This window comes from Mirounga leonina, unplaced genomic scaffold, assembly GCF_011800145.1.
Source record: "Mirounga leonina isolate KUSES-001 unplaced genomic scaffold, KU_Mleo_1.0 Mir_151, whole genome shotgun sequence".
NCBI classification, from domain to species: Eukaryota; Metazoa; Chordata; class Mammalia; order Carnivora; family Phocidae; genus Mirounga; species Mirounga leonina.
In genome coordinates this window covers 77,323,574-77,345,357 of record NW_023270377.1, presented here as the reverse complement: position 1 = coordinate 77,345,357, position 21,784 = coordinate 77,323,574, and the positions used below count along the sequence as shown (strand labels likewise).

Genomic DNA, 21,784 nt, shown 5'->3' with positions numbered 1-21,784 from the left:
TCTGAACAGGGTCCTATACCATGTCAGACTTAGCAAACATCAGGTCCCATTCCCAAATCTCTGACTCTTGGGCTCTTTCCATTCACTGGGCATGTACCCTTAGGTAAATCACTTAAACACCCGAGAATCTGTTTTCTTAGTAATAAGACGTAAACCACAATTCTCCTATGTTATTGCTTTCCGAGTCACGTGAGTATAAAATGAGATGTCTGAGAGAACTGTCTGAGAACTGTGTAGAGCTCTACTAGCTTAAGACATTATTACTAGTATCATTTGGAGGTAGCAGGTAGAGTAGAAAGAAGAAAGACGCTGGTATTAGCTATCACAACACCTGGGCTTGAGTCCCAGAGTCGTCATGTTCTGAACAAGTGATCTTATTCAAAGCACTTAATGTCTCAGTTTTCTCATCATAAAATGGGGATAATCCTATCTGACCCAGGGTGTCACTATGAGATAAGATGAGATGATAGATATAAAAATTGTAAAGCAATAGCCAAATATCTAAGAAAGTTCTTTGAAAGTCTCAGTGCTTTCCAAAAGTAACATGGTCAAATTTTTGAACATTATTCATACCTTCTTCTTTTTCAAAGGTGATAAGAGCTTGTCCTTTCTGTAGCTCATAAGGAACTTGCGAGCTCACTTGAAATGAACAGGAGATATTTAAAAACTGGCTGTCATTCTCAGGATTCTCTAAAGATGTGAATTTCACCTTTGTTTCAGGAATATTCTCTTTAATCTAATTTAAACAGAAATGTTTGATTAAAATCAAGACAAGAAATAACTTAAGCCCTTCTTGTGATAATGTGATTTGATCATCCAATAATTTATTCTCCACTGATTTCAGAATCCCTCCGAACACCGAGTATGGTCTTATTTAATATCTTTAGTAATTACTTCTTCCTAGGTAAGTACTTAGTAATGTAATCAGATGCTGATCCTTTAATATTATTTCCCAGATAAACTGTAAATATATAATCTCTCACTTATTCTTTTTTTTTTTTTTAAGATTATTTATTTATTTGACAGAGAGAGACACAGCGAGAGAGGGAACACAAGCAGGAGGAGTGGGAGAGGGAGAAGCAGGCTTCCCGCGGAGCAGGGAGCCCAATGCGGGGCTCGATCCCAGGACCCTGGGATCATGACCTGAGCTGAAGGCAGACGCTTAACGACTGAGCCACCCAGGTGCCCCCTCTCTCACTTTTTCTAATCAATGTTTAAACTAGCCAATATTGTATGGTGTTCGATTCTAAAGCCTATATCACTCCTACAGATACGTACCTTTTAAACAACTGTACCAAAAATAGGCTATCTTACAAGGGAATCATTAGACAGTACATTCACTCTCACTACAAAGCAGTATAAATTAGTTGAGTATATACGATGTTTATTCTGATAGCAAACCCAGATAATTTTATCCAAAAAGAAAAACTCCTGAATCGTATCATTTAACATTTATCAAGTTTAAATTCCCCCTTCCCAACACCTGCCCATCAACTTTTTAACCATTATCAAACTTAGGTTTATAAAAATGTAAGGGACACTATCAACAAAATTCATAATCTGAAGGATAAAGTTACTGGCTATACTTATCTGTTTAAAATCATTGGGATTAACAGGCATATACAACTGTACATAAATGCACAGATGAAAATGTTGTTTGCATTTCTATTTCCCATAATTATTTTACATGCTGAAAGAAAATGTTTGTGTTATCACAAAGGGGTTAGAAATATTCAATGAGTTATCTGACCTAATCTCACATTTGTTCTATATCTTCACACATAACCTCCACAGAATTTCTGATTACCATAAGTCCAATTTCAAAACAATTGGCAGTGTCTGAGAAAAGGCAGAGTGTTTCCCAATAATGTGGAAATACCCAACATAATGCTGAAAAGTCGAGAGCTTTTAGATGAGAGTGCCTAATTCTGGTCTTGGGCACACTTGGACAGGAGCAACTCACCTATGCTCTCTAGACCACAGTTTCAGTTCTCTGTAAATTGGATCAGCTGAGCTGATCCCAAGGTTCCCAAGGACCTTTGAGTTGTAGGACTAAGTGATTCCTCTCCAGTCTGAGAAGTAACCAGAACCGTAACAGAGTGTTCGCTAAGTCCCATCAACATGGGGAACTCCACTTCCTGATATTCAATATCCTACCCCCCATTTCAGAAACAAAAAGTGACAATGTTTTAAGCACTTAAATTGTTTAAAGACAGAGTTTTTTTTTAACAATATGAGTTGTAATGAAGAAGAAAGGGGTGAAAGTTATATCTAACTCAAATACAGGAAAATTTAGGAGAGAACTTAAATGGCGTAGATATATATCCAATTGTTTTAAACTGTGAAATTCATTTAAATTACTTGGATGAGAAGAGAAATAAAGGAACTTAGTGAGAAGACCAAGAATTTGATCCAAAAGTGACTGATAACGACCATCATTTCTTTTTGTTTTTACATCAACATACACACATAAAAAATAAAAATATAGGGGTGCCTGGGTGGCTCAGTCGTTAAGTGTCTGCCTTGGGCTCAGGTCACGATCCCAGGGTCCTGGGATCAGGACCAGGACCCTGGGATTGAGCCCCGCATTGGGCTCCCTGCTCTGCGGAAGCCTGCTTTTCCCTCTCCCACTCCCCTTGCTTGTGTTCCTTCTCTCGCTTTGTCTCTCTCTGTCAAATAAATAAATAAAATATTTAAAATAAATAAATAAGTATACATAAATTTAAAAACTGTATTATCAGAAATGTACAGCCAGATGAAATTTTACTAAGTGATCACACACACGTGACCAGAATCCTGATCAATAAACAGAACATGACCAACATCCCAGATGCCTCCTTGAGCTCCCTTCCAGTTTCTATCTGCCTCCAAGGGTAACCAGGATGCTAACTTCTAACACCCCACTTTTGTGCTTTATTTAAATGCAAGCATATGGTGTGCCCTCTTTTATCTTTTTTGGCTCAACATTGTATCTATGAAATTCATCCATGTGGCTGCATATAGTTGTAGTCTGTTCATTCTCATTGCTGTGTAGTATTCCATTGTGTGAATACACCCCAAATTAATAATTCATTCTACTACGGAGGGACAGTTGAGTTGTTGGGGCTATTACAAACAGTGGTGCCATTGATGACCACAATGTTTTAAAAGTGAATTTTGTATAACCATATTGATTTTTCTGAAAAATGGTGTCAGTTAAAAATGTGATATATAAAATAATTAAGGAAGTACCTGGGAGTTTATGGTGGCCTCTTGTAACTCAGCTTCAAGCCTTTGGATCTCCTCCTTTAACTGAATATTTTCCTTTGCAATTTCATCAATTAATCTCTAAAAAAAATCAAACAACACCAAAAAATTCCCCCAGCCTCTGACCTCATTTTTCTAAACGAATTGAAGAAGCTAAATTTCTATCACCCTGATAAAGGCAAAGAAAGATATCATCACCTGTTGATTGTCCTACCTCTGAGACGTTTTATTATCTCCTTTATACAAGCAGGGAAACTACCTTTCACACTAAAGCAGAGTCACAGAAATTTTTGTAGTAGAGCAAGGACTGAGAGCCAGACCTCAATCTTATCAACTCCTTTCCTGGTTATTTGTGACAACAATATGACTTTTACGTTGCACTGTAGGGGAGCCTGGGTGGCAGTTGCTGGAGCATCTGACTCTTGGTTTCAGCTCAGGTCATGGTCTCAAGGTCATGAGATTGAGCTCTGTGTCGGACTCTGCGCTCAGTGTGGAGTCAGCTTGGGACTCTCTCTCTTTCTCTCTCTCCCTCTGCCCCTACCACCCCCACCCAGCTCATGCTTGCGTGTGCTCTCTCTCTCTCTAAAATAAATAAATATATCTTTAAAAAATAAATAAATAAATTGCACGTAATTGTGGAATATGTTACTTGGGGGCAATCAAAAAATGTTTTTGCTGTGATTCCCACAGTACAGCTGCCTTGACATGCCAGGCATATGGCCCTGGGTAAGTGGCTTAAGCTACCTGAGCCTCCATCCCCTCTTGGGTCTGATCAGATAATTGCTAACTAAGTTTTTAATTTCTGGGTGTAAATCAAAGAAAGGACGGAGGGAAGGAAAAAACAGCTAATGTTGAAGCCTTGTAAAAGAAAGAATAGAAATATGATTCTTTTTGTAAGGCTTGAATAATGGAAGAAAAAATTTTTGAAAACCTTAAAATCTTCCCAAATTCAAAGTAATGTTGGGCAAAAACATATAAAACATGCCTCACTGTAAAACTAATAGATATAAATTAATTTTTAATAGGACCCAGTAATTTTTACCTCTCTTTGTTCATTTTTCATAAATCCTTCATCTGACCAAGGCTCCTTAAGAACTTTTTTGTTATCTTCATCAGCTGCCATGATTACCTAATTATTACAAAAAAATAAGTATTTTTAAAAATAGTACATATACACAAATTCAAGAAAAAAGAAAAAACTTTTACCCTTTTACAGAAAAAGAAACATCTCTTCTTTGCTGTATCTTTTTTCCTATCATCAAAGTCTTTATTATCATGTGGCTTATATTTGAACAGAGTCTGTATTTCAAATAACTTTCACACCTACAAATATATAAAAGGGTTCTAAAGATCGTTTGCTTTTCAACACAGTAATAGAAAATGATAGGTATTAACATTCCTTTGAGGTTCACATCTGAATCATATTATGGTGCCCCATTTTAAAAGATTACTATTTTGGACTTCTCAAAGGTTTTGATTTAAACATCCAATTCTCCCTATTTATTTCCCAAATGTAAATGGAGTAAAAAGTCCTCCCCAAACTCCTCTACACGTAGAGTAGTTCTTTTTAAATTTTTTTAAGTAGGCTCCACACCCAGCATGGAGCCCAATGCGGGGCTCAAACCCACGAACCTGAGCTCAAGACCCAGGCCGAAATCAAGTCAGATGCTTAACCAACTGAGCCACCCAGGAAGTCCCTACATGTACCCAGTTCTTATCTGGAGTTTTCACAAATCCTCCCTAGTCCATACACCTGAATAGGAAAAAAATTACACCTTTACTTCTCATAATCTCTGATTGAAACTTAGCATTCTCTTCACATATAAATATAGGCAACAAGCCACATAGCGTTTGCAAAAGTTCCCAATATGGCACAAATATTTTCATAAAATGTTTTAACTATTGCAGATATCCTGAAATTTTTTTTGTGTAAAACCTTCCTTCAAAATTATGGTAGTTACTGGGGTGCCTGGGTGGCTCAGTTGTTAAGCGTCTGCCTTTAGCTCAGGTCATGATCCCAGGGTCCTGGGATCGAGCTCCATGTTGTCAGGCTCTCTGCTCAGCAGGAAGCCTGCTTCTCCCTCTCCCATTCACCCTGCTTGTGTTTCCTCTCTCGCAGTGTCTCTCTCTGTCAAATAAATAAATAAAATCTTTTAAAAAAATTATGGTCGTTATTAAACTCACTACTAGGTCTTATACTGTAACATATTGATATATATTACTGTATCAAAAATTTGCTTTTTTATATTTTGATAATCATATTTCAATATAATTGGTTTCCTTTGTAATTCTACATATTTTATTTTATACATTTAAAAACTTTTCTTTTAAAGGCCCATGAGCTTTATCAGACTGGGAAGGAATCCATGGCACAAAAACAGTAAAGGACATTTGCCTGCGTATGAATTTACTGAGATGGAGAGGTCCCAGATCAAAAATGAGACAAGGAATATCATAACTGTTTTTATTGCTTTAGAAGCACATTAATAACCAGTTTGTGATATAATCCTCTAAAATTTCAAGTAGCTAAATTCTCACTATTCCTGTAGAAGAAACAGGAAAAAAGTTATTTCTCCTTAAAAAAAATAGAAGACTGGCAAAAAATTAGTGTGAACACAAGCAGTGTCCAGAAACAGAGGGGATCATATAGCATCTAGATCTTGGTTTCTAATCTATTGTCCAATAAAAGGAACCAGGATTCCCTGGAGCAATGGCTGATTCTACCCATGGGCCAGGAAATATACAAGATAAGCCTGGAGATGCAGGGAGTCTGCTTCTCCCTCTGACCCTCCTCCCTCTCATGCTCTCTGTCTCTCATTCTCTCTCTCGCAAATAAATAAAAAATCTTAAAAAAAAAAAAAGATAAGCCTGGAGAGCTTCCAGTGGCCAAAGGTACATGAAGGGGATTTTCAAGTAAGTAAATATACAGAGGATAAAAGAAACCAGGTTGTTCATTGCCAGGTAAGTTAATTATAAATATAGAAAGACAGAAAACTAGAATGAATGCTGTGGGTTGGAACTGGAACTATCAGTATAATCTCATGATTTCCAACAGAATGAGAGAAAGATACAGAGGTATAAATATAGATGTGTGTGTGTGCTCACATATATACATACCTATATCTATCTGTATATATATTCCCTAGCTCTGTCTTCTCAGAGGGCCTAGAAGCAATGAGCACACCTAGCACCCAGAATTTGGTTTCTAATACCGTTTTCCCTTACAAGGAACCAAGGCTTTTCAGAGAAATGGTTGATTCCAGGACTGGGACAAGAAAAATACAAAATAAGCACCTTATAGTGCCAGAAAGCAAGAAAATGCTCAGTAAATGATGAGAGCATGTTAAACAAAACAAAACAAAACAAAACACAGAATCCAGCCTGAGGAGGTTCTCACTAGCCAAGTCTAAGAATAAATTAAGCATAAAAAAAATGATGGTAATGATTAAATCCACTGAGGAAAATAAAAAACTATGAGTCCATACTGACATACATACATACATACACAAATTGAAATTTTGGTGAGAAAAGGACCATGTAGTTAGTTTCAAAATACTTCCCCACAAAATACTAATTTCAAAGGGGGAAAAGTAGCTTTACATTGAAGAAGCCAGGCAGACGCCACCATAATAAAATAATCAAAGTAAATAATGAGATAAGTCAAAATCATCTGCCATCTGATAGAGTGCACTTAGAACACAGCACGACTTCTATGATATTCCTGCCAAAGATACATAATCTGAATCTCAGCATGAGGAAACATTAGACAAACTGGCCTGTACTCTTCAAAAGTGTTAAGTTCACGAAAGCCAAGGAAAGGCTGAGAAACTCTTCCAGACAGGAGACTAAAGGGACATCGCAATTAAATGCAATGCATGACTCGGAATTGGGTCATTTTGCTATATAGGATATCACTGGCACAACTGTCAAAATGTGAATTGGATCCAAGGATTGGATGGCAGTAATGTATCAATATAATTTCCTGATTTTGATTACTGAATTTTAGTTATGTAGAGAATACCTTTTTTCTAGGAAATATATATTCAAGAATTCCAGGGTAATGGGTTTTGAAGTTAGAATCTTATTCTCAAATAATTCAGGAAAAACAGAAGCTGTTTTTATTGTACTTGCAACTTTTCTGTAAGTTTGAGATGGTTTCAAAATACATCAGTAGCTCCCTATTGCACCACCTGCAGAGTCCTTACAACGACACCCAATAGTCATCCAAGGTCTTACACAATCTAACCAAAACTTACTTTCTAGTCTTATTTAGACAACTTCTAGACTAAGTACCCTAACCACACTAAACACTCAAAGGGTCCCTCTTCTCCCTCCTGTCCCTTAATATGTCACATCCTTCCTCTCCTCCCAACCTTAATGAAATTCTACAGTTATTCAAGGTCTACCCCAAGTTTCCCCCAAGTTTTTAACGCTTTTTCTGATTCCCCTACAGGACATTACTTCTCCCTCTTTTAGCTCTTTTGGAGAGCTTTAATTATTTGTGTACCCATGTCATTTTCCATGACTAGATGGTCATGACGTTGAGGCGAAGGACCATGCCCACTCCTCCTTGCATCCATTCAGAGCATAATATAAGCACATACACTGAAAACACCCAATATTTACAGAATTGCATGGTATCTTGACTAGTATTTGTTCTGTTCAGGACATCCCATGCATATGAAGTTTTGTTATTACATTTCCAGAAAGCAGAAATGGCAACATTTTTTTATTGCTTTAAAAAAAAAAATCAATATTCTTGGGCACCTGGGTGGCTCAGATAGTTAAGCATCTGCCTTCAGCTCAGGTCATGATCCCAGGGTCCTGGGATCGAGCCTCGCATCGGGCTCCCTGCTCCGCGGGAAGCCTGCTTCTCCCTCTCCCCCTCCCCCTGCTTGTGTTCCCTCTCTCGCTGTGCCTCTCTCTGTCAAATAAATAAAATCTTAAAAAAAAATTAAAAAAAACCAAAAACAAAAACAATGGTGATACACATATATAGTTAAAAAAAAAAAAAAAGTATCCATGTTCTACAGACAGAAAAACACCGTGTTCTCCTTTAGATGTCTCTTTTAAGAAAATCCCTGCATATTCCGAAAAGCGAAGCACAGCTGCCAAACCCTAGACCTGCCGAGGAGAGTAAACCTCCTGAAGGAATCAAGTTTCCCTAAGAACTATCCTGGGAGACAATACGGAAACAGTGGGGAAACGCAAACCGTTTTCCATTTCAATTTCCGAAATTAAGCAAACCACTCTCAGCAGACACGGGCGGCGGCGGCGGCTGGGGGCTGGGGGAGGAGGGCCGGGGGCGGGGGGCGGGGGGCGACTGACGCAGCCCGCCTCTCCCCCGCCTCCACCCCCACCCCGGCGGCCGCGTCCCTTCGCGACCGCTAGCGTCCCGCGGGGCGCTGCCCGCCTCGCGCTGGGCGGCCCCGCGGAGCGCGCCTCGCTCCCCAGCCGGGCTCCTCCAGGAGCGGGGACGGCAGCCGGGGCAGCCGGCGGGGCGTCCACTCACCCGCCTCGCCGGTGGAAGGCAGCGCGGCGAGCCCAGCGCGCCCGCCCTTCCGGGAAAGCGGGTTGGGCGGCGCGCCGAGCGAGCGCCCGCCGGAGTGGCCAGGAGCCCCGCGGGCTGGGCGGGCCGCCCGATTCCCGAGGGCCCGCCACCCCGATTGACGTCTGGGTTCCTAAAACAAAAGAAGAAGAAAGAGGGGAAAAGGGGGGGAAGGGAAGGAAAAGACCGCTCTGCTCAAATGGGGATTTTCCTTAAAACTAACCACTGTTTGGAATACCAAATATGGTGTTTCCAATGAATAATTACTAACGAGTTACAAGTATTTTCAGTTTCGATTTTTAAAACACGGTTCTTCTGATGTAGAAGATAAACTGTTGCAACATAAGGAATAACATGGAGGACATTAAGAGAGGGAAGGGGAAAATGGGCGGGGGGAATTGGAGGGAGAGATGAACCAAGAGAGACTATGGACCTGAGAAACAAACAGGGTTTTGGGGGGGGGGGGAGGGGGGATGGGTTGGCCCTGTGGTGGGTATGAAGGAGGGCACGTACTGCATGGAGCACTGGGTGTTATACGAAAACAGCGGATCGTGGATCACCACATCAAAAACTAATGATGTATTGTATGGTGACTAACATAATAAAATAAAAAGAAATAAAAAATAAAGTGCCAATTTCTTCTTGAAAAAAAAAAAAAGAAGAAGATAAACTGTTGGGTAACAAAGCCGGGAGGGGTTTGGGCGAAATAGGTGAAGGAGATTAAACAGGTACAAACTTCCAGTTATAAATTAGTAACAGAGATAAAATGTACAGCATAGGGAATATAGTAAATATTGTAATAACTCTGTATGGTGACAGGTGGTAACTAGGCTTATCATGGGGGTCATTTCCCGGTATAAAAATATCAAATCACTATGACTACACCTGAAACTAATAGGATATAGTAAGTCAACTGTACTTAAATTAAAAAATAAAAGTGGTTTTTTGTTTTGAGAGAGTCTGTCCAAAAAGTATTCCTGAAGTTTGCATAAGCACTAATTTCAGGACATGTTTTTTTAAAAACCACTCTTTTTATGTGTATGTTACTGGACATATTGTTGAAAAAATGGATAGAAACCAAATAAGGGGGCGCCTGGGTGGCTCAGTCGTTAAGCGTTTGCCTTCCGCTCAGGTCAGGATCCCAGGGTCCTGGGATCAGGATCCTGGGATGGAGCCCTGCATCGGGCCCTGCTCTGTAGGAGGCCTGCTTCTCCCTCTCCCACTCCCCCTGCTTGTGTTCCCTCTCTCGCTGTGTCTCTGTCAAATAAATAAATAAAAATCTTAAAAAAAAAAAAAAAAGGAAACCAGATAAGGTCAAAGTGGAAGTCTCTCTTCAAGATAGTAACTCTCATTGTAATTTATTGGTCATTATAACCCCAATCTACAAATATTTACAGCCAGTACAAGGTCGGTTTTTGTCTTTTGCAACATCTTCTAGGCTATGAAGTTGGGAAAGCTGTGGTGTTCACTTGGTTTCTATGACCCATGTCCCTTGAAAGTTTTCTTATAATCTTGTGAAGTTGTAAATAAATACTTCACTACATGTCATCTTTTCCTCTGAAAATAAAAACATCTGGCTTATTTCAAGAACTGCAGTGTTTCTTAATCCTACACGAAGAACCACCTCACAGCTGCACTTGCTCATTAATACAGGTCAAGGAGGAGATGTACCAAAATGATTTCCAGGCATACATTCTAGGATATAGTGCTATGAGTTATATATAATAATCGATACAGATACACTGGTCTAAAATAACAGGTTAACAAAAGTCAAATTCATTTATATCTAGAATACTGATGGGAGGGGTGCCCGTGTGGCTCAGTCGTTAAGCATCTGCCTTCAGGTCAGGTCATGATCCCAGGGTCCTGGAATTGAGCCCCGCATCAGGCTCCCTGCTCAGTGGGGAGCCTGCTTCTCCCTCACCCTCTGTGCTCTCTCACTCTCTCTTTCTCTCTCTCTCTCAAATAAATAAATAAAATCTTAAAAAAAAAAACCAACAATACTGATGGGAATAAAGTTTCTTTTCTAAGTGAAAAAAATAAAGTAGTGCATGACAAGGACTTTTGTTCTCAGCAGCCCAGTTAGAAAGTACAGTAACTCCATCTGTTGCAGCTTGAGAATTACTTCTGTTCCATCTTAGAATTTTAGAAAGCATGAACTCTAGAGGTTATCTAGTTCAACCTTACTTCTTCTTTATCTTATTTTTTTCATAAGATGATGATAAGTAGTAGGACCATAACCAGAAGAGGACTGATCTAATATTGACTCAGATCCTGTTAAAGAGCAAAAGATACAGGTAGTAGGGAAGCCTTTTTTGGCCACCTACATGCTAAAGCCGGGTCATGTGTAACAGTCTTCAGATCCAGTACTCTGCAAAGTGATGAGGGTTCTAACAATGAGCAGTCAGCTGTTGGACATATTATTATTAACAATGGTAATTGTTCATCTACAGAGGACTCCTGGACATTTTATAACCTTTTTGTATTGTGTCAACAATATGAAATACAGGAATTACCTGCATGTGCAGATGAGGACACTAAGGCTTAAAGAGGTGATGAAAGTCAAGCAATTAATATATGATGACACTGATACCATATTTCACTCTCAACCATGAAATCAAGTATCTCCATGCTGTGTTCTATAGTGCCCAGAGAAGAAAGAATTCCATGGCCAAATATGATTGGGAAATGTTGCATACTGGATTCACTTTTGGAGATTCATAATGCGCATCGGCACATTAAGAATTCTGAAAGGTACTGCAGGGAAAAAATTAAAGCACACGTTAAAAAGTTTAATTTTATTCAACCTTGAATTTATTCGAGGTCAATAATTTGACCACTAAATTCTTTTTCTCACAAAGCAGCTATTAATACCTCAAAGAGTTTCTAATAGGGCAATTTGAGTGATGCTCCACTAATGACGGGGTTCAGGACATGCTACTTCAAAATATGGCATATTGAATATTTTAAACTGAAGGAGTTTGAGAAAACAGTAGAAGCAAGATCATTCTGACCTTCTCCCCTACCACCACCCTTCTCCTCTGAAACAGGTCATGAAACTCTACCAGGAGAGTTGCCTTCCCTATACCTAGAGAAAGGGAACATTCTTATCTCTGAAGACAAAGGGACACTGAGAAGAATCCTAAGAAGCAGGACTTGCTAAGTTTCCCTCGGTTCACTATGATTGCCTCATACTCTCTGATCTTAACATAATTCTACATGACTGTTCAGTCTTCATTAAAACTAGCATACAAATACCCAGGCCTAACTGTTTCCTTGGGTCTTCATTTCCTTATGGAGGTTCCCATGTCATGTAAAACTCGTATTAAACACAGATTTGTATGCTTTTCTCCTGCTAATCTCTTTGTCAGTTTAATTTTCAGACCCAGCTAGGGACCCTAAGGACATACAGGAAAACTTTTTCCTTCCCTACACTAAATTATACCATCTCCTAATATAAAAACTATTGAATGTCTATAACACACTCAATGAATATTATGTCACACATGAGATGCCTTAGACATCTCATGTAAATCTGCACTGCCATGATATGTTTATTACGTTACGTATTTATCTCCCCCACCAGATGGCAAGGAACTCCTCCCAGACCTTTCTATAAATTCACACAAGCACAAGCACATGCGCGTGCACACACACACACACACACACACCACTTATGTAGTAGTGTGTTTATGAAGAGGTGACAGATAGGAACTAGCAAAACACAAAGGAGCGAATGGTCCCCTCTATCCCAGGAGGTCAGTTTCCTCTATAGAAGAGATAGAGGGGGCGCCTGGGTGGCTCAGTCGTTAAGCGTCTGCCTTCGGCTCAGGTCATGATCCCAGGGTTCTGGGATCGAGCCCCGCATGGGGCTCTCTGCTCTGCGGGAAGCCTGCTTCTCCCTCTCCCACTCCCCCGTTTGTGTTCCCTCTCTCGCTGTCTCTCTCTGTCAAATAAATAAATAAAATCTTTAAAAAAAAAAAAAAAAGAAGAGATAGAGTGTGAGTTGACTCTTAAAGTTATAGGAAGCCAACTGCAACCAAGGGTGAGGTGAAAACCCCAGGGGCATGAAACAATTTAGGGAGGCACCAAGACTTTTGTGGCTTTGCAAATGAGGAAACTACCTGAAATCCATTATATTATGTCCTTCCTATTAGAAAAGGTCTTGTACCTCAAGCTTATATTGCTGTTGCCAAGATTCTGATGACCTGGTTTGCAGTTCCTGCTTGGGGAAGTTAGAATACTTACAATGCTCCCAGCATTGTGCCAGATCCTGAGGGATTCAAGAGGTTTGCAACTGAAATATATAAAAGTAAAGGAATGTTGCTAAGGAGGAGGATCTTAAATGTTCTCACCACCAAAAAAGAAATGGTCATTATGAGATGTGATGAAGGTGTTAAGGAAAACACTGTGGTAGTAATCATTTTGCAATATATAAATATATCAAATCAACAAGATGTACACCTAAAATTTACACAGTGTTATATGCCAATTTTATCTCACTAAAGCTGGAAAAAATAAAATAGTAAGCAGCTGATTTTTTAAAAAAGTAAAGCAAAATAAGTATCCCATCCCTTACTCTCTATCAAGCAAGCAACACTACGCAGCCAGAGCATGATTTTGATATCAGATGGGGGTTTCAGTACCAATTTCAAGTTACTGAAGTTCCCTGCCCTTGGTTTCCTCAGCTGTAAAATGGAGCTGTTGTGAATGAGATATATGGTATACGTCAAGGGCTAAGCACAGTGCCTTACCCACGGTAAGCTCAGTAAATAGTGGCTGTTAGCATTTTATACACTGGAGAGATTTTCTTTTCCATTTTTTTCTTACACATTTCTTCTCCTTTGTCTTCCCACCTACAGAACTACTTTTAAGACAAAGATTTTTTTTTTTTTTGCGCCACCTACAGTTACTAGTCCAATAACTATACCTAGTACATGCTATACAGCTACTTATTTCTAACTAGTGGCAGGATGCAAGAGGAGAAGTCAAATACTCTGGACCCAATGTTATAACCCCTTTGTCTGAGTTTTCATATTAGTTTGTATGAGTAAGTTCGTATAAGTGAATAAAATATTGTGAGACAGATCAAACATTTAAAAAAAAAAGTTAAGGGGAGCCTGGGTGGCTCAGTCAATTAAACGTCTGTCTGCCTTCAGCTCAGGTCATGATCCCAGAGTCCTGGGATTAAGCCCCAAATTGGGCTCCCTGCTCAGCAGGGAGCCTGCTTCTCTCTCTCTCTCTTGCTCCCCCTGCTTGTGCTCTCTCTCTCTCTCTGTCTGTGTCAAATAAATAAATAAAATCTTTAAAAAATAAATAAATAAAAGTTAATCCAAGGAAAATAATAATAAGGATAAAGAATAAAGGACATTATCTTCTTGAATCTTCCCTGGGCCACTCATTTATCATGTAAACACAATTGATCAGTTAGAAAATTCTGTTTTGTTAAAGTATAAAGATTTTAAGATTTTATTTATTTATTTGACATATTGTCTTTGACAATGCTGGAAAGAGGAACAATTAAGTTAGAGTCTTTGCTCATGAACTAGAGGCTCAAAAATAAGCATCAATTCTTTCCAATGCTGGAACGGGGAACAATTAAGTTAGAACCCTTGCTCATGAACTAGAGGTTCAAAAATAAACATCAATTCTTAATATCCAAGCCTGAAAGACAGCAAGCAGTAAACCTCAATCATATATTAAGGGAATTAAAGAAATCTGAGAATATTGCTGATGTTTTCTTGCTTTGCTTGCCTAATTGCAAACTGAATACTGCTTCTGACAGAACTCTCTTAGGCTGAACTGATGAAAGGATTAACCAAACTGTTAGGCTTGAACTTAAAAATCACAGGAAAGAAAAAACTAAAAAAATCTTGAGATTCCCAGGGTGTTTAAAAATAACATAGCCTCGGGCGCCTGGGTGGCTCAGTTGGTTAAGCGACTGCCTTCGGCTCAGGTCATGATCCTGGAGTCCCGGGATCGAGTCCCGCATCGGGCTCCCTGCTCGGCGGGGAGTCTGCTTCTCCCTCTGACCCTCCTCCCTCTCATGCTCTCTGTCTCTCTCTCTGTCTCAAATAAATAAATAAATAAAATCTTAAAAAAAAAAATAAATAACATAGCCTCAGAATGTTGGCAAAATCAAAATATTAAATTCTGATTGTGTTATCACCAAAATTCCCAAATGAGAAAGAATCAGGCAAAGCATTCAAATAAATTAATGTAGCTTCTCAGGGAGGTCAGCTGTTAAGAGAACATGCATAAAAATAATGAAAACAGCTAAAAAAAATGTTAGAAGAAATTTATTTTGATTATCATCTTTGTTTTTTGATTTGGGAATTTCTAGTTTGTTTTTGCCTGAGGGGCTATATGAGGAGTTGTAGAAATTACCAAAAAGCAAGATTTGGGTTGGGGCTTGAGTAAGTTGTTTTTGATTATTTTTTTGGTTTAAATAGTAATCCAAAAGAGGTGTCAAATCATTGCAACAAGGAAGTTCACTGATCTAATCGGCATATTAATAACATAACCAGGCAAAAGAGTTCAACTTCTTGTTCTAAGTTAAGTTTGTTTTCTTGGTATTCGTGAACTTAGTTAGATGTAAGAATATTATTTTCACTAAGATGTATCTCAGTACAGTGTATGATATTTGTTGATTTTCCTTGCAGCATGTGCCAAAGTTGTAAGAAAGAAAAAACGTGTTTGTGGGCAAAAGGACATCCTGTGGACTAGTACTTCTCAAACTTTAACATCCATTTAGATCCGAGGGTCTTGTTAACATGCAGATTCTGATTCCACAAGTTTGGGGTAAAGTCTGTATTTCAGACATTGCCTAGGTGATGCTGATGGTGCTGGTTCTTGGACTATACTCTGAGTAGCGAGGCTGCAGACTAACCAGTTCAGTAAAAGAGCGGAGAGTGACCAGAAATGGTCATTCCAGTGGAAGGGTACTGTATACTGTGGGGCTCTCCTTGTCCTGGCTTAGTCAGTGATCATAGGGCCCTTTTCCTGTTTGCCAGCCCGGTGAGTGGGTCCATGGATTGAAGGCAAGGCATTACCAGAAGCTCATGGTAGAAAGAGCAACAGCTGTTCCTGTCTTCCATGCCATCTCTTTGAGAGAACAAAGGCTCCTTATCGGCAGCTAGGCTGCCATCATAGCTATTCTAAAATGGAAAGGAAAGAATAAACCATGAGTGAACAGGTAAAGATGATGCAAAAAATGGAAAGAGGAAGTAAGGAGAAGTCAGCAGGGTGGGGGTAAGAACAAGACTAGCGTATCTGGGAAACTTGAAAGAAACATTCTTTTCCCTTCATTAATTATTCATTTCAATTTATTCTAAATCCTTTGTCCTAGTATATAATGTAACAAGATAGAATGCTCTCACACACAGCATTCATTTTAATAACATAATATCTACTGGGGCATTTTGATGATGTTGGAACAGAAAACCAGAGGTAATTCATCCCTTCCACCCTTAAACTCCTCCAGAAAAATTACAAATAAAAACAGGCTTCATCCCTAATAAAAATAAAACAAAAAAGTGTCCTTTGGATCTTATTGCTTGGTTGATCCCTTATTGCTTATGAATTGGAATGGAAACATTAAAACCTTTTGGGTTTTTCAACCATTTGAAGAATAAGAACTCTAGTTTTGGTGCCAATACTCAAAGCAAAGTTTTCTCAGGTGGATGAACAATGGCTGGTAGATTGCTTGTCACCACCTTAAACCACCAGGAGAACCAGGCTGAACCCTTACTAGCTCCGTGAACCTGGGCATATGTAATGGGTCTGGCATATAATAGTTGCTCAAAAAATGTGAGTTCTAACCATATTCCCTTTTAATTTTCTGAAACTCAGTTTCTCAGTTTCCTCAAATGCAAAATGAAGATAATAATGTTTACCTAACAATTATAGGGTGTTTTGTGAGGATTAAATGAACTAATATACATAAAAACATTTTTTGAACAGTAAATGCAAAGTAAAATAATATTATTAATATTGTCTTCTGGTCTTAAGCTCCAATTAGAAGGACTGATTTTCAGGGGTGATTGTGGGATAGGAGAAAATAACTAGACAAGTTAAAAAAATTTAAGATCTCATGGGGTCACAAAGGCAATTGCATATAACCACATGGGATGTATACCATACAAGGCCTGCTGGTGTTCCCTAGGATTGCGCAACGTGTGCTAGGGAGGGATTCTGGCCTGCCAAGACTTGCTTCGTTGCCCGTCTAGAATTGGATAGAACAAGTAAGAACAAGTCAACAATCAAATTATAAGCCTAAGATCCATTCATTCTCTCTCTGTCTCAACTATTTTTGTCATATTATCTTATGAACTTTACATAGGAAAGACATAATTGCTGAGTGGCATTTTTGTGATATAGTCTCCATCCTTCTACCCTGAAGGTACCCCAAGCAACAATGCAATTTTCCCTGCTCTTCACAGGGCTCCCTTCTGTGGCTACCACCCTGATCTGCCCTCCACTAAGGGACAATGTGACAAGATGGCCCAGCTTTCTTAAGACTCCATTTCAAATGTTCTTTATTCATGTGCCATAGCCGGCGTCTCTTTTCCACCACACATTCTTGCATTAAAATTCACAGTGGATTGTTTCATTTCCACAAGGCTTTTCATGATGGCTAATTTACATTCGGAATTTACCCTGCTAATGATTCCCTTTGTCCTTTCATCCTGAACACCCCTGCCAGATTATTCTCCTAAAAGTGTTACTTTCATCATGTCATTCCACACCTAAGCACTTGCAGATGCCATCCAACTTATAGAGCCCAAGCTCCAGAGTGCAAGGACCCACTCTCCCTTCCATGCTCCCCACCCCAAACTGTTGGCGCAACAAGCTGGCTATAGCTTTTCTTTTCTTTTTTTTTTTTTTAAAATGTTTTATTTATTTATTCATGAAAGTCAGAGAGAGAGAGAGACAGAGGCAGAGGGAGAAGCAGGCTCCCCGCCTAGCAGGGAGCCCGATGCAGGACTCGATCCCAGAACCCTGGGATCATGACCTGAGCCGAAGGCAGACGCTTAACCATCTGAGCCACCCAGGCACCCCTATAGCTTTTCTTTTTAACTTTAGGATTTATTACTCCCCTTCTCTGTATCCAACTAATTACTCAGCTATCCAACTCCAGAACGGTCTTATCAACAAATTGGGCTTCTTCTCCCTCTCACCATTTCCCCTTCCTGAGATGTTTTCCCTCTCCTTCTTATCATTTCAGTCGCACAATCATACAAGTGATCTTCCAACAAAAACACATTATAATTTAAATGCAGTGGCGATACCCAAAATATTAACAACTAATATTAATAACTGCAGTATGGACATTGAGCCATCAGAAAGGCTCTAGCCAAAGAGCTGGAGCAGTGTCCTAGAGAATTCTTTCTGAGCCAGGCATTAGTCCTACAGTTGTTAAATCCTAGGAAGATGGGAGGAGAGAGGGGAAGTGGTGGGAATTCCTGATAGAGGGACAGGTATGGTATGGCCAGGGCACTGGAGACACTGGGGTGGGCATGGAGGAAGATGGCAATCAATTGGCACAAAAAATATTTCATTATTTAACATCTGAACACCCAGAGTATACTGGCTGAACACCAGAGTCAGGCTTTGTTTATTCATCTCCAGGCTCAACTTAAGCTCCTGTCCAACAAACCAAGGGACAGTGATACCTCCCCACTAAATTATTTTAGCATGTTTTGCCCATTCCACTTACTAGGCCCATTTACAGCCTTGCATCATTAATTGGACTACTATGCAATTTTTCCCAAGAAGTTGGAAATCAAGAATTGTACTCTATCTTTGTCTCTCCCTAAATGCCAAATACAGTGTCTCTCTTAAACAGTCACTTATCCTATATTTATTAATGAAAATTGGTTGACTGAATAATTGAGAATAATCGAGAACAAGAGAACTGAGTTATATACCTCCTAACTCAGACATTTCAAACCAGAGAGTGAGGGAGTGACAGACATCTTTGAGACTCTGATAAGAGCTAGGGACTCTTTTCCCAGAAACATCTATAGCCACAATAAATTGTGCATTCAAATTCAGGTATCTGACCTCACCCCCAAGCCATTCATAGATTCCTGGGAGTCCAGGGAACCAAGTTTAAGGAGCATGGTTTAAATGAAATTTTAAATGAAATTAGAACACCAACCTAAGGAAATAACTGTGTGTGTGTGTGTGTGTGTATGCATCTTACAGTTACACTTATTCATTTCATGAAGGAAACAGCACTTGTACACATAAGTGTACAGTAATGTTTCATGTTCCCATTTAACAGAGCTTGCTTAAATGTACAGCCAGACTGACATTTCATCTGATCGGTGCTCCAGGTAAAGTTGTTCATGATGACCATGAGCAGGCTTTCAAAGTTTTCAAAGCTTTACTTCTTTTATCAGTACTCTCAACTTTATAAATTATGAAGACCATCAACCCCATTCCTACCCAAATCTCCAGATAAACTTGAGTACAATAGGGCTTCATGGAGGAGCCAAACATTTTTAATAAGCATCTTGGCACAGGACAAATGGCTTAGACCACACCAAACCCCACAGCCAACTACTAAAGACTTAAGTTAGATGGTATCTTGGTATTCCAGTAGGGGAGAGACTTCAGGAGAGCTCATCCTTTTTCCACCCTTGTCTTATGGTATCTAAGGGTTTATTTCCTTACCCCTACCTGGAAGGCAGAAGAACAGCAGGACCCACATACTTGCTGTTGTGGACCAGTCTCCTCCAGAAATGTTATACTACTGCCTGAGGGTTTCAGCTAATGTGCACTTATTACTGGCTATACTTGTAGATGTCAAGTAACAACTGCCATAACAATCTCAAGTCACAGCATCTTTGACTGGTTAAACTAATTAACAAGTACTACACGCCAAAGTGTGAAGAGTGTGATTCATCTCTAACTGGAAGGGAAAGGGGACATACGAAAATGCAAGATCAACTGTGTCTTAGGCAGGACTTTGTTCATCAGGGAAAGCAAGCTTGGTACATAAATTAAAGTGTAGACATGAAGCATAAAATAGTGAGATCATCGTCACTGAAACCCTGTGTGGAATCGACTCCCACTGAGTTACGCACCATGACTCAAAGAGATGGACTTCCATCAATTTCCTAAGGTAGTTGAACTAGCTTCCTTCTAATAAACTTCTCTCTGGAAGAAAAAAAAAGAACTATTCACAAGGGAAGCTCCCTGCTATGGTAGAGACGTGAAAGTCTAGAAAAATTATACTTTCTCATATTTCATACTGATTTGTTTCATTTCTTGGGGAAAAGTACACAATCTTTTATATACTATTAATCTTGGGATTGGTTTCTATTGTCTGAAACTTCTCGGAGCCCATTACCACTACAGAGACGTTAGATATGGATAGCGAGGAGAAACCTCGAAGAAAATAATAAGGGAAAAATAGTTCCATAAATGCTAATTAAAATTAGAGCCAACTTTTATGCTTTTATGGCCACAAACCAAAGTAATATTACTGGGAAACACCAAAAAGTCACTGTTTTCCAAAAAATCTTTGGAGAAATTACATCAGTTCTCTGGACTCATGTAGGAGAGGGTGTGCAACAGAGGGTGCTGTGACTCAGCAGCAGCCCTGTTTTCCATCTGCTTTGACAACTGTGATAACATGTGGAAGTGTCTGAAAGGAGAAAATTAATTCTCACTGCATCATTCTGTGTGGTGCAGTGCCCTGCCCAAAATATGGAGAGAACCCTACCCAAAATACCACGATGGTAGCACGAGATTCAGGGGAATTCATGAGGTAAAGGGAAAGAACATCAGAAGAAGCAATCTTCCGGGTCCTCTTCTGAAGCTAATTGACGACATGCTCGCAAAACCCAAGCTATCAGAAGCAGGGGCGGGGGCGGGGGGGGGGGGGGGCGCAGACCAAAAAGTTACTTGACCATCTTCTGCTGTTTCTTGATTCATGGCAATACCTGTGTATGAGTGAAATGCACAACTTCTCTTCAACATCTACTTGGCTATGCGGCACAGAGCCTCAGTAGTGTTAAGCCTACTGTTTTAGCACGTATGTCCACTCTCTCCACCAAGTGGGCATATGGCCATTGTGGGAAGAGTGACCACCAGAGTGACTAAGGTGGTACCTTCCACAGAGGAGTGACCTGAGAATATTCATGGAACAAAGTAATATGAACCAGTTTATGGGCCTGACCTCACTCTTTTCCTATTTACACCACAGCTCTGGCCCTAAGATGCCTTACTTCCTGGGACAACAACAGCAGCTATATCTGAGAATAAAAAAAAAAAACAAAAAACACCCCAAGGAATTCTAGGCTATCAAATAAAATCTGGAAGTGTTGGGAAACTTTCAAGTGGAACGGTGGTAACTTTTCCTGTAATCTATAGGATTCCATCCAAAAGCAGATTACAGGATTATCATTCAAAAACTTTTAGTGAGGGGCGCCTGGGTGGCTCAGTTGGTTAAGCGACTGCCTTCGGCTCAGGTCATGATCCTGGAGTCCCAGGATCGAGTCCCACATCGGGCTCCCTGCTCGGCGGGGAGTCTGCTTCTCCCTCTGACCTCCTCCCTCTCATGCTCTCTGTCTCTCATTCTCTCTCTCTCAAATAAATAAATAAAATCTTTAAAAAAAAAAAAAACTTTTAGTGAGATGAATGAATAAGCAAAAACAATATATATACATGTATGTGTGTGTGTATATATATATATATATATATACACACACACACAATGGAATATTATTTAACTCTAAAAAGGAAGTAAGTACTGACATAGGCTATAACATGGATAAGCCTTGAGAACATTATGCTAAGTGAAATAAGCTGGTCAAGGAGCGCTTGCTTGGCTCAGTCAGTAGAGCATGAGACCCGGGGTTATGAGTTCAAGCCCACATTGGGTGTAGAGATTACTTAAAGTCTTAAAAAAGAAAGAAAAAGAAAGAAAGAAAAAGAAAGAAAGAAAGAAAGAAAGAAAGAAAGAAAGAAAGAAAGAAA

At 39.6% G+C, this 21,784-nt stretch overlaps 1 protein-coding gene across 5 annotated transcripts in view; it reads right to left on the bottom strand.

The window, feature by feature from the left end:
* NMI (N-myc and STAT interactor) overlaps nt 1–21,784 on the bottom strand; it is a 119,865-nt gene that overhangs the window by 5,302 nt on the left and 92,779 nt on the right. For 2 of the 5 annotated variants that reach the window (XM_035008060.1, XM_035008059.1), the window contains 3 exons: nt 4,289–4,375; nt 3,232–3,327; nt 574–736 (listed from right to left, as the gene is read on the bottom strand). In XM_035008060.1, the coding sequence (XP_034863951.1) occupies nt 574–736; nt 3,232–3,327; nt 4,289–4,369 (340 nt within the window). In that variant the 5' untranslated portion in view covers nt 4,370–4,375. Of the gene's footprint in view, nt 1–573; nt 737–3,231; nt 3,328–4,288; nt 4,376–8,013; nt 8,036–8,758; nt 8,859–21,784 lie in introns of those variants that run through there. The other 3 variants (XM_035008062.1, XM_035008058.1, XM_035008061.1) reach the window with 3 other exon arrangements.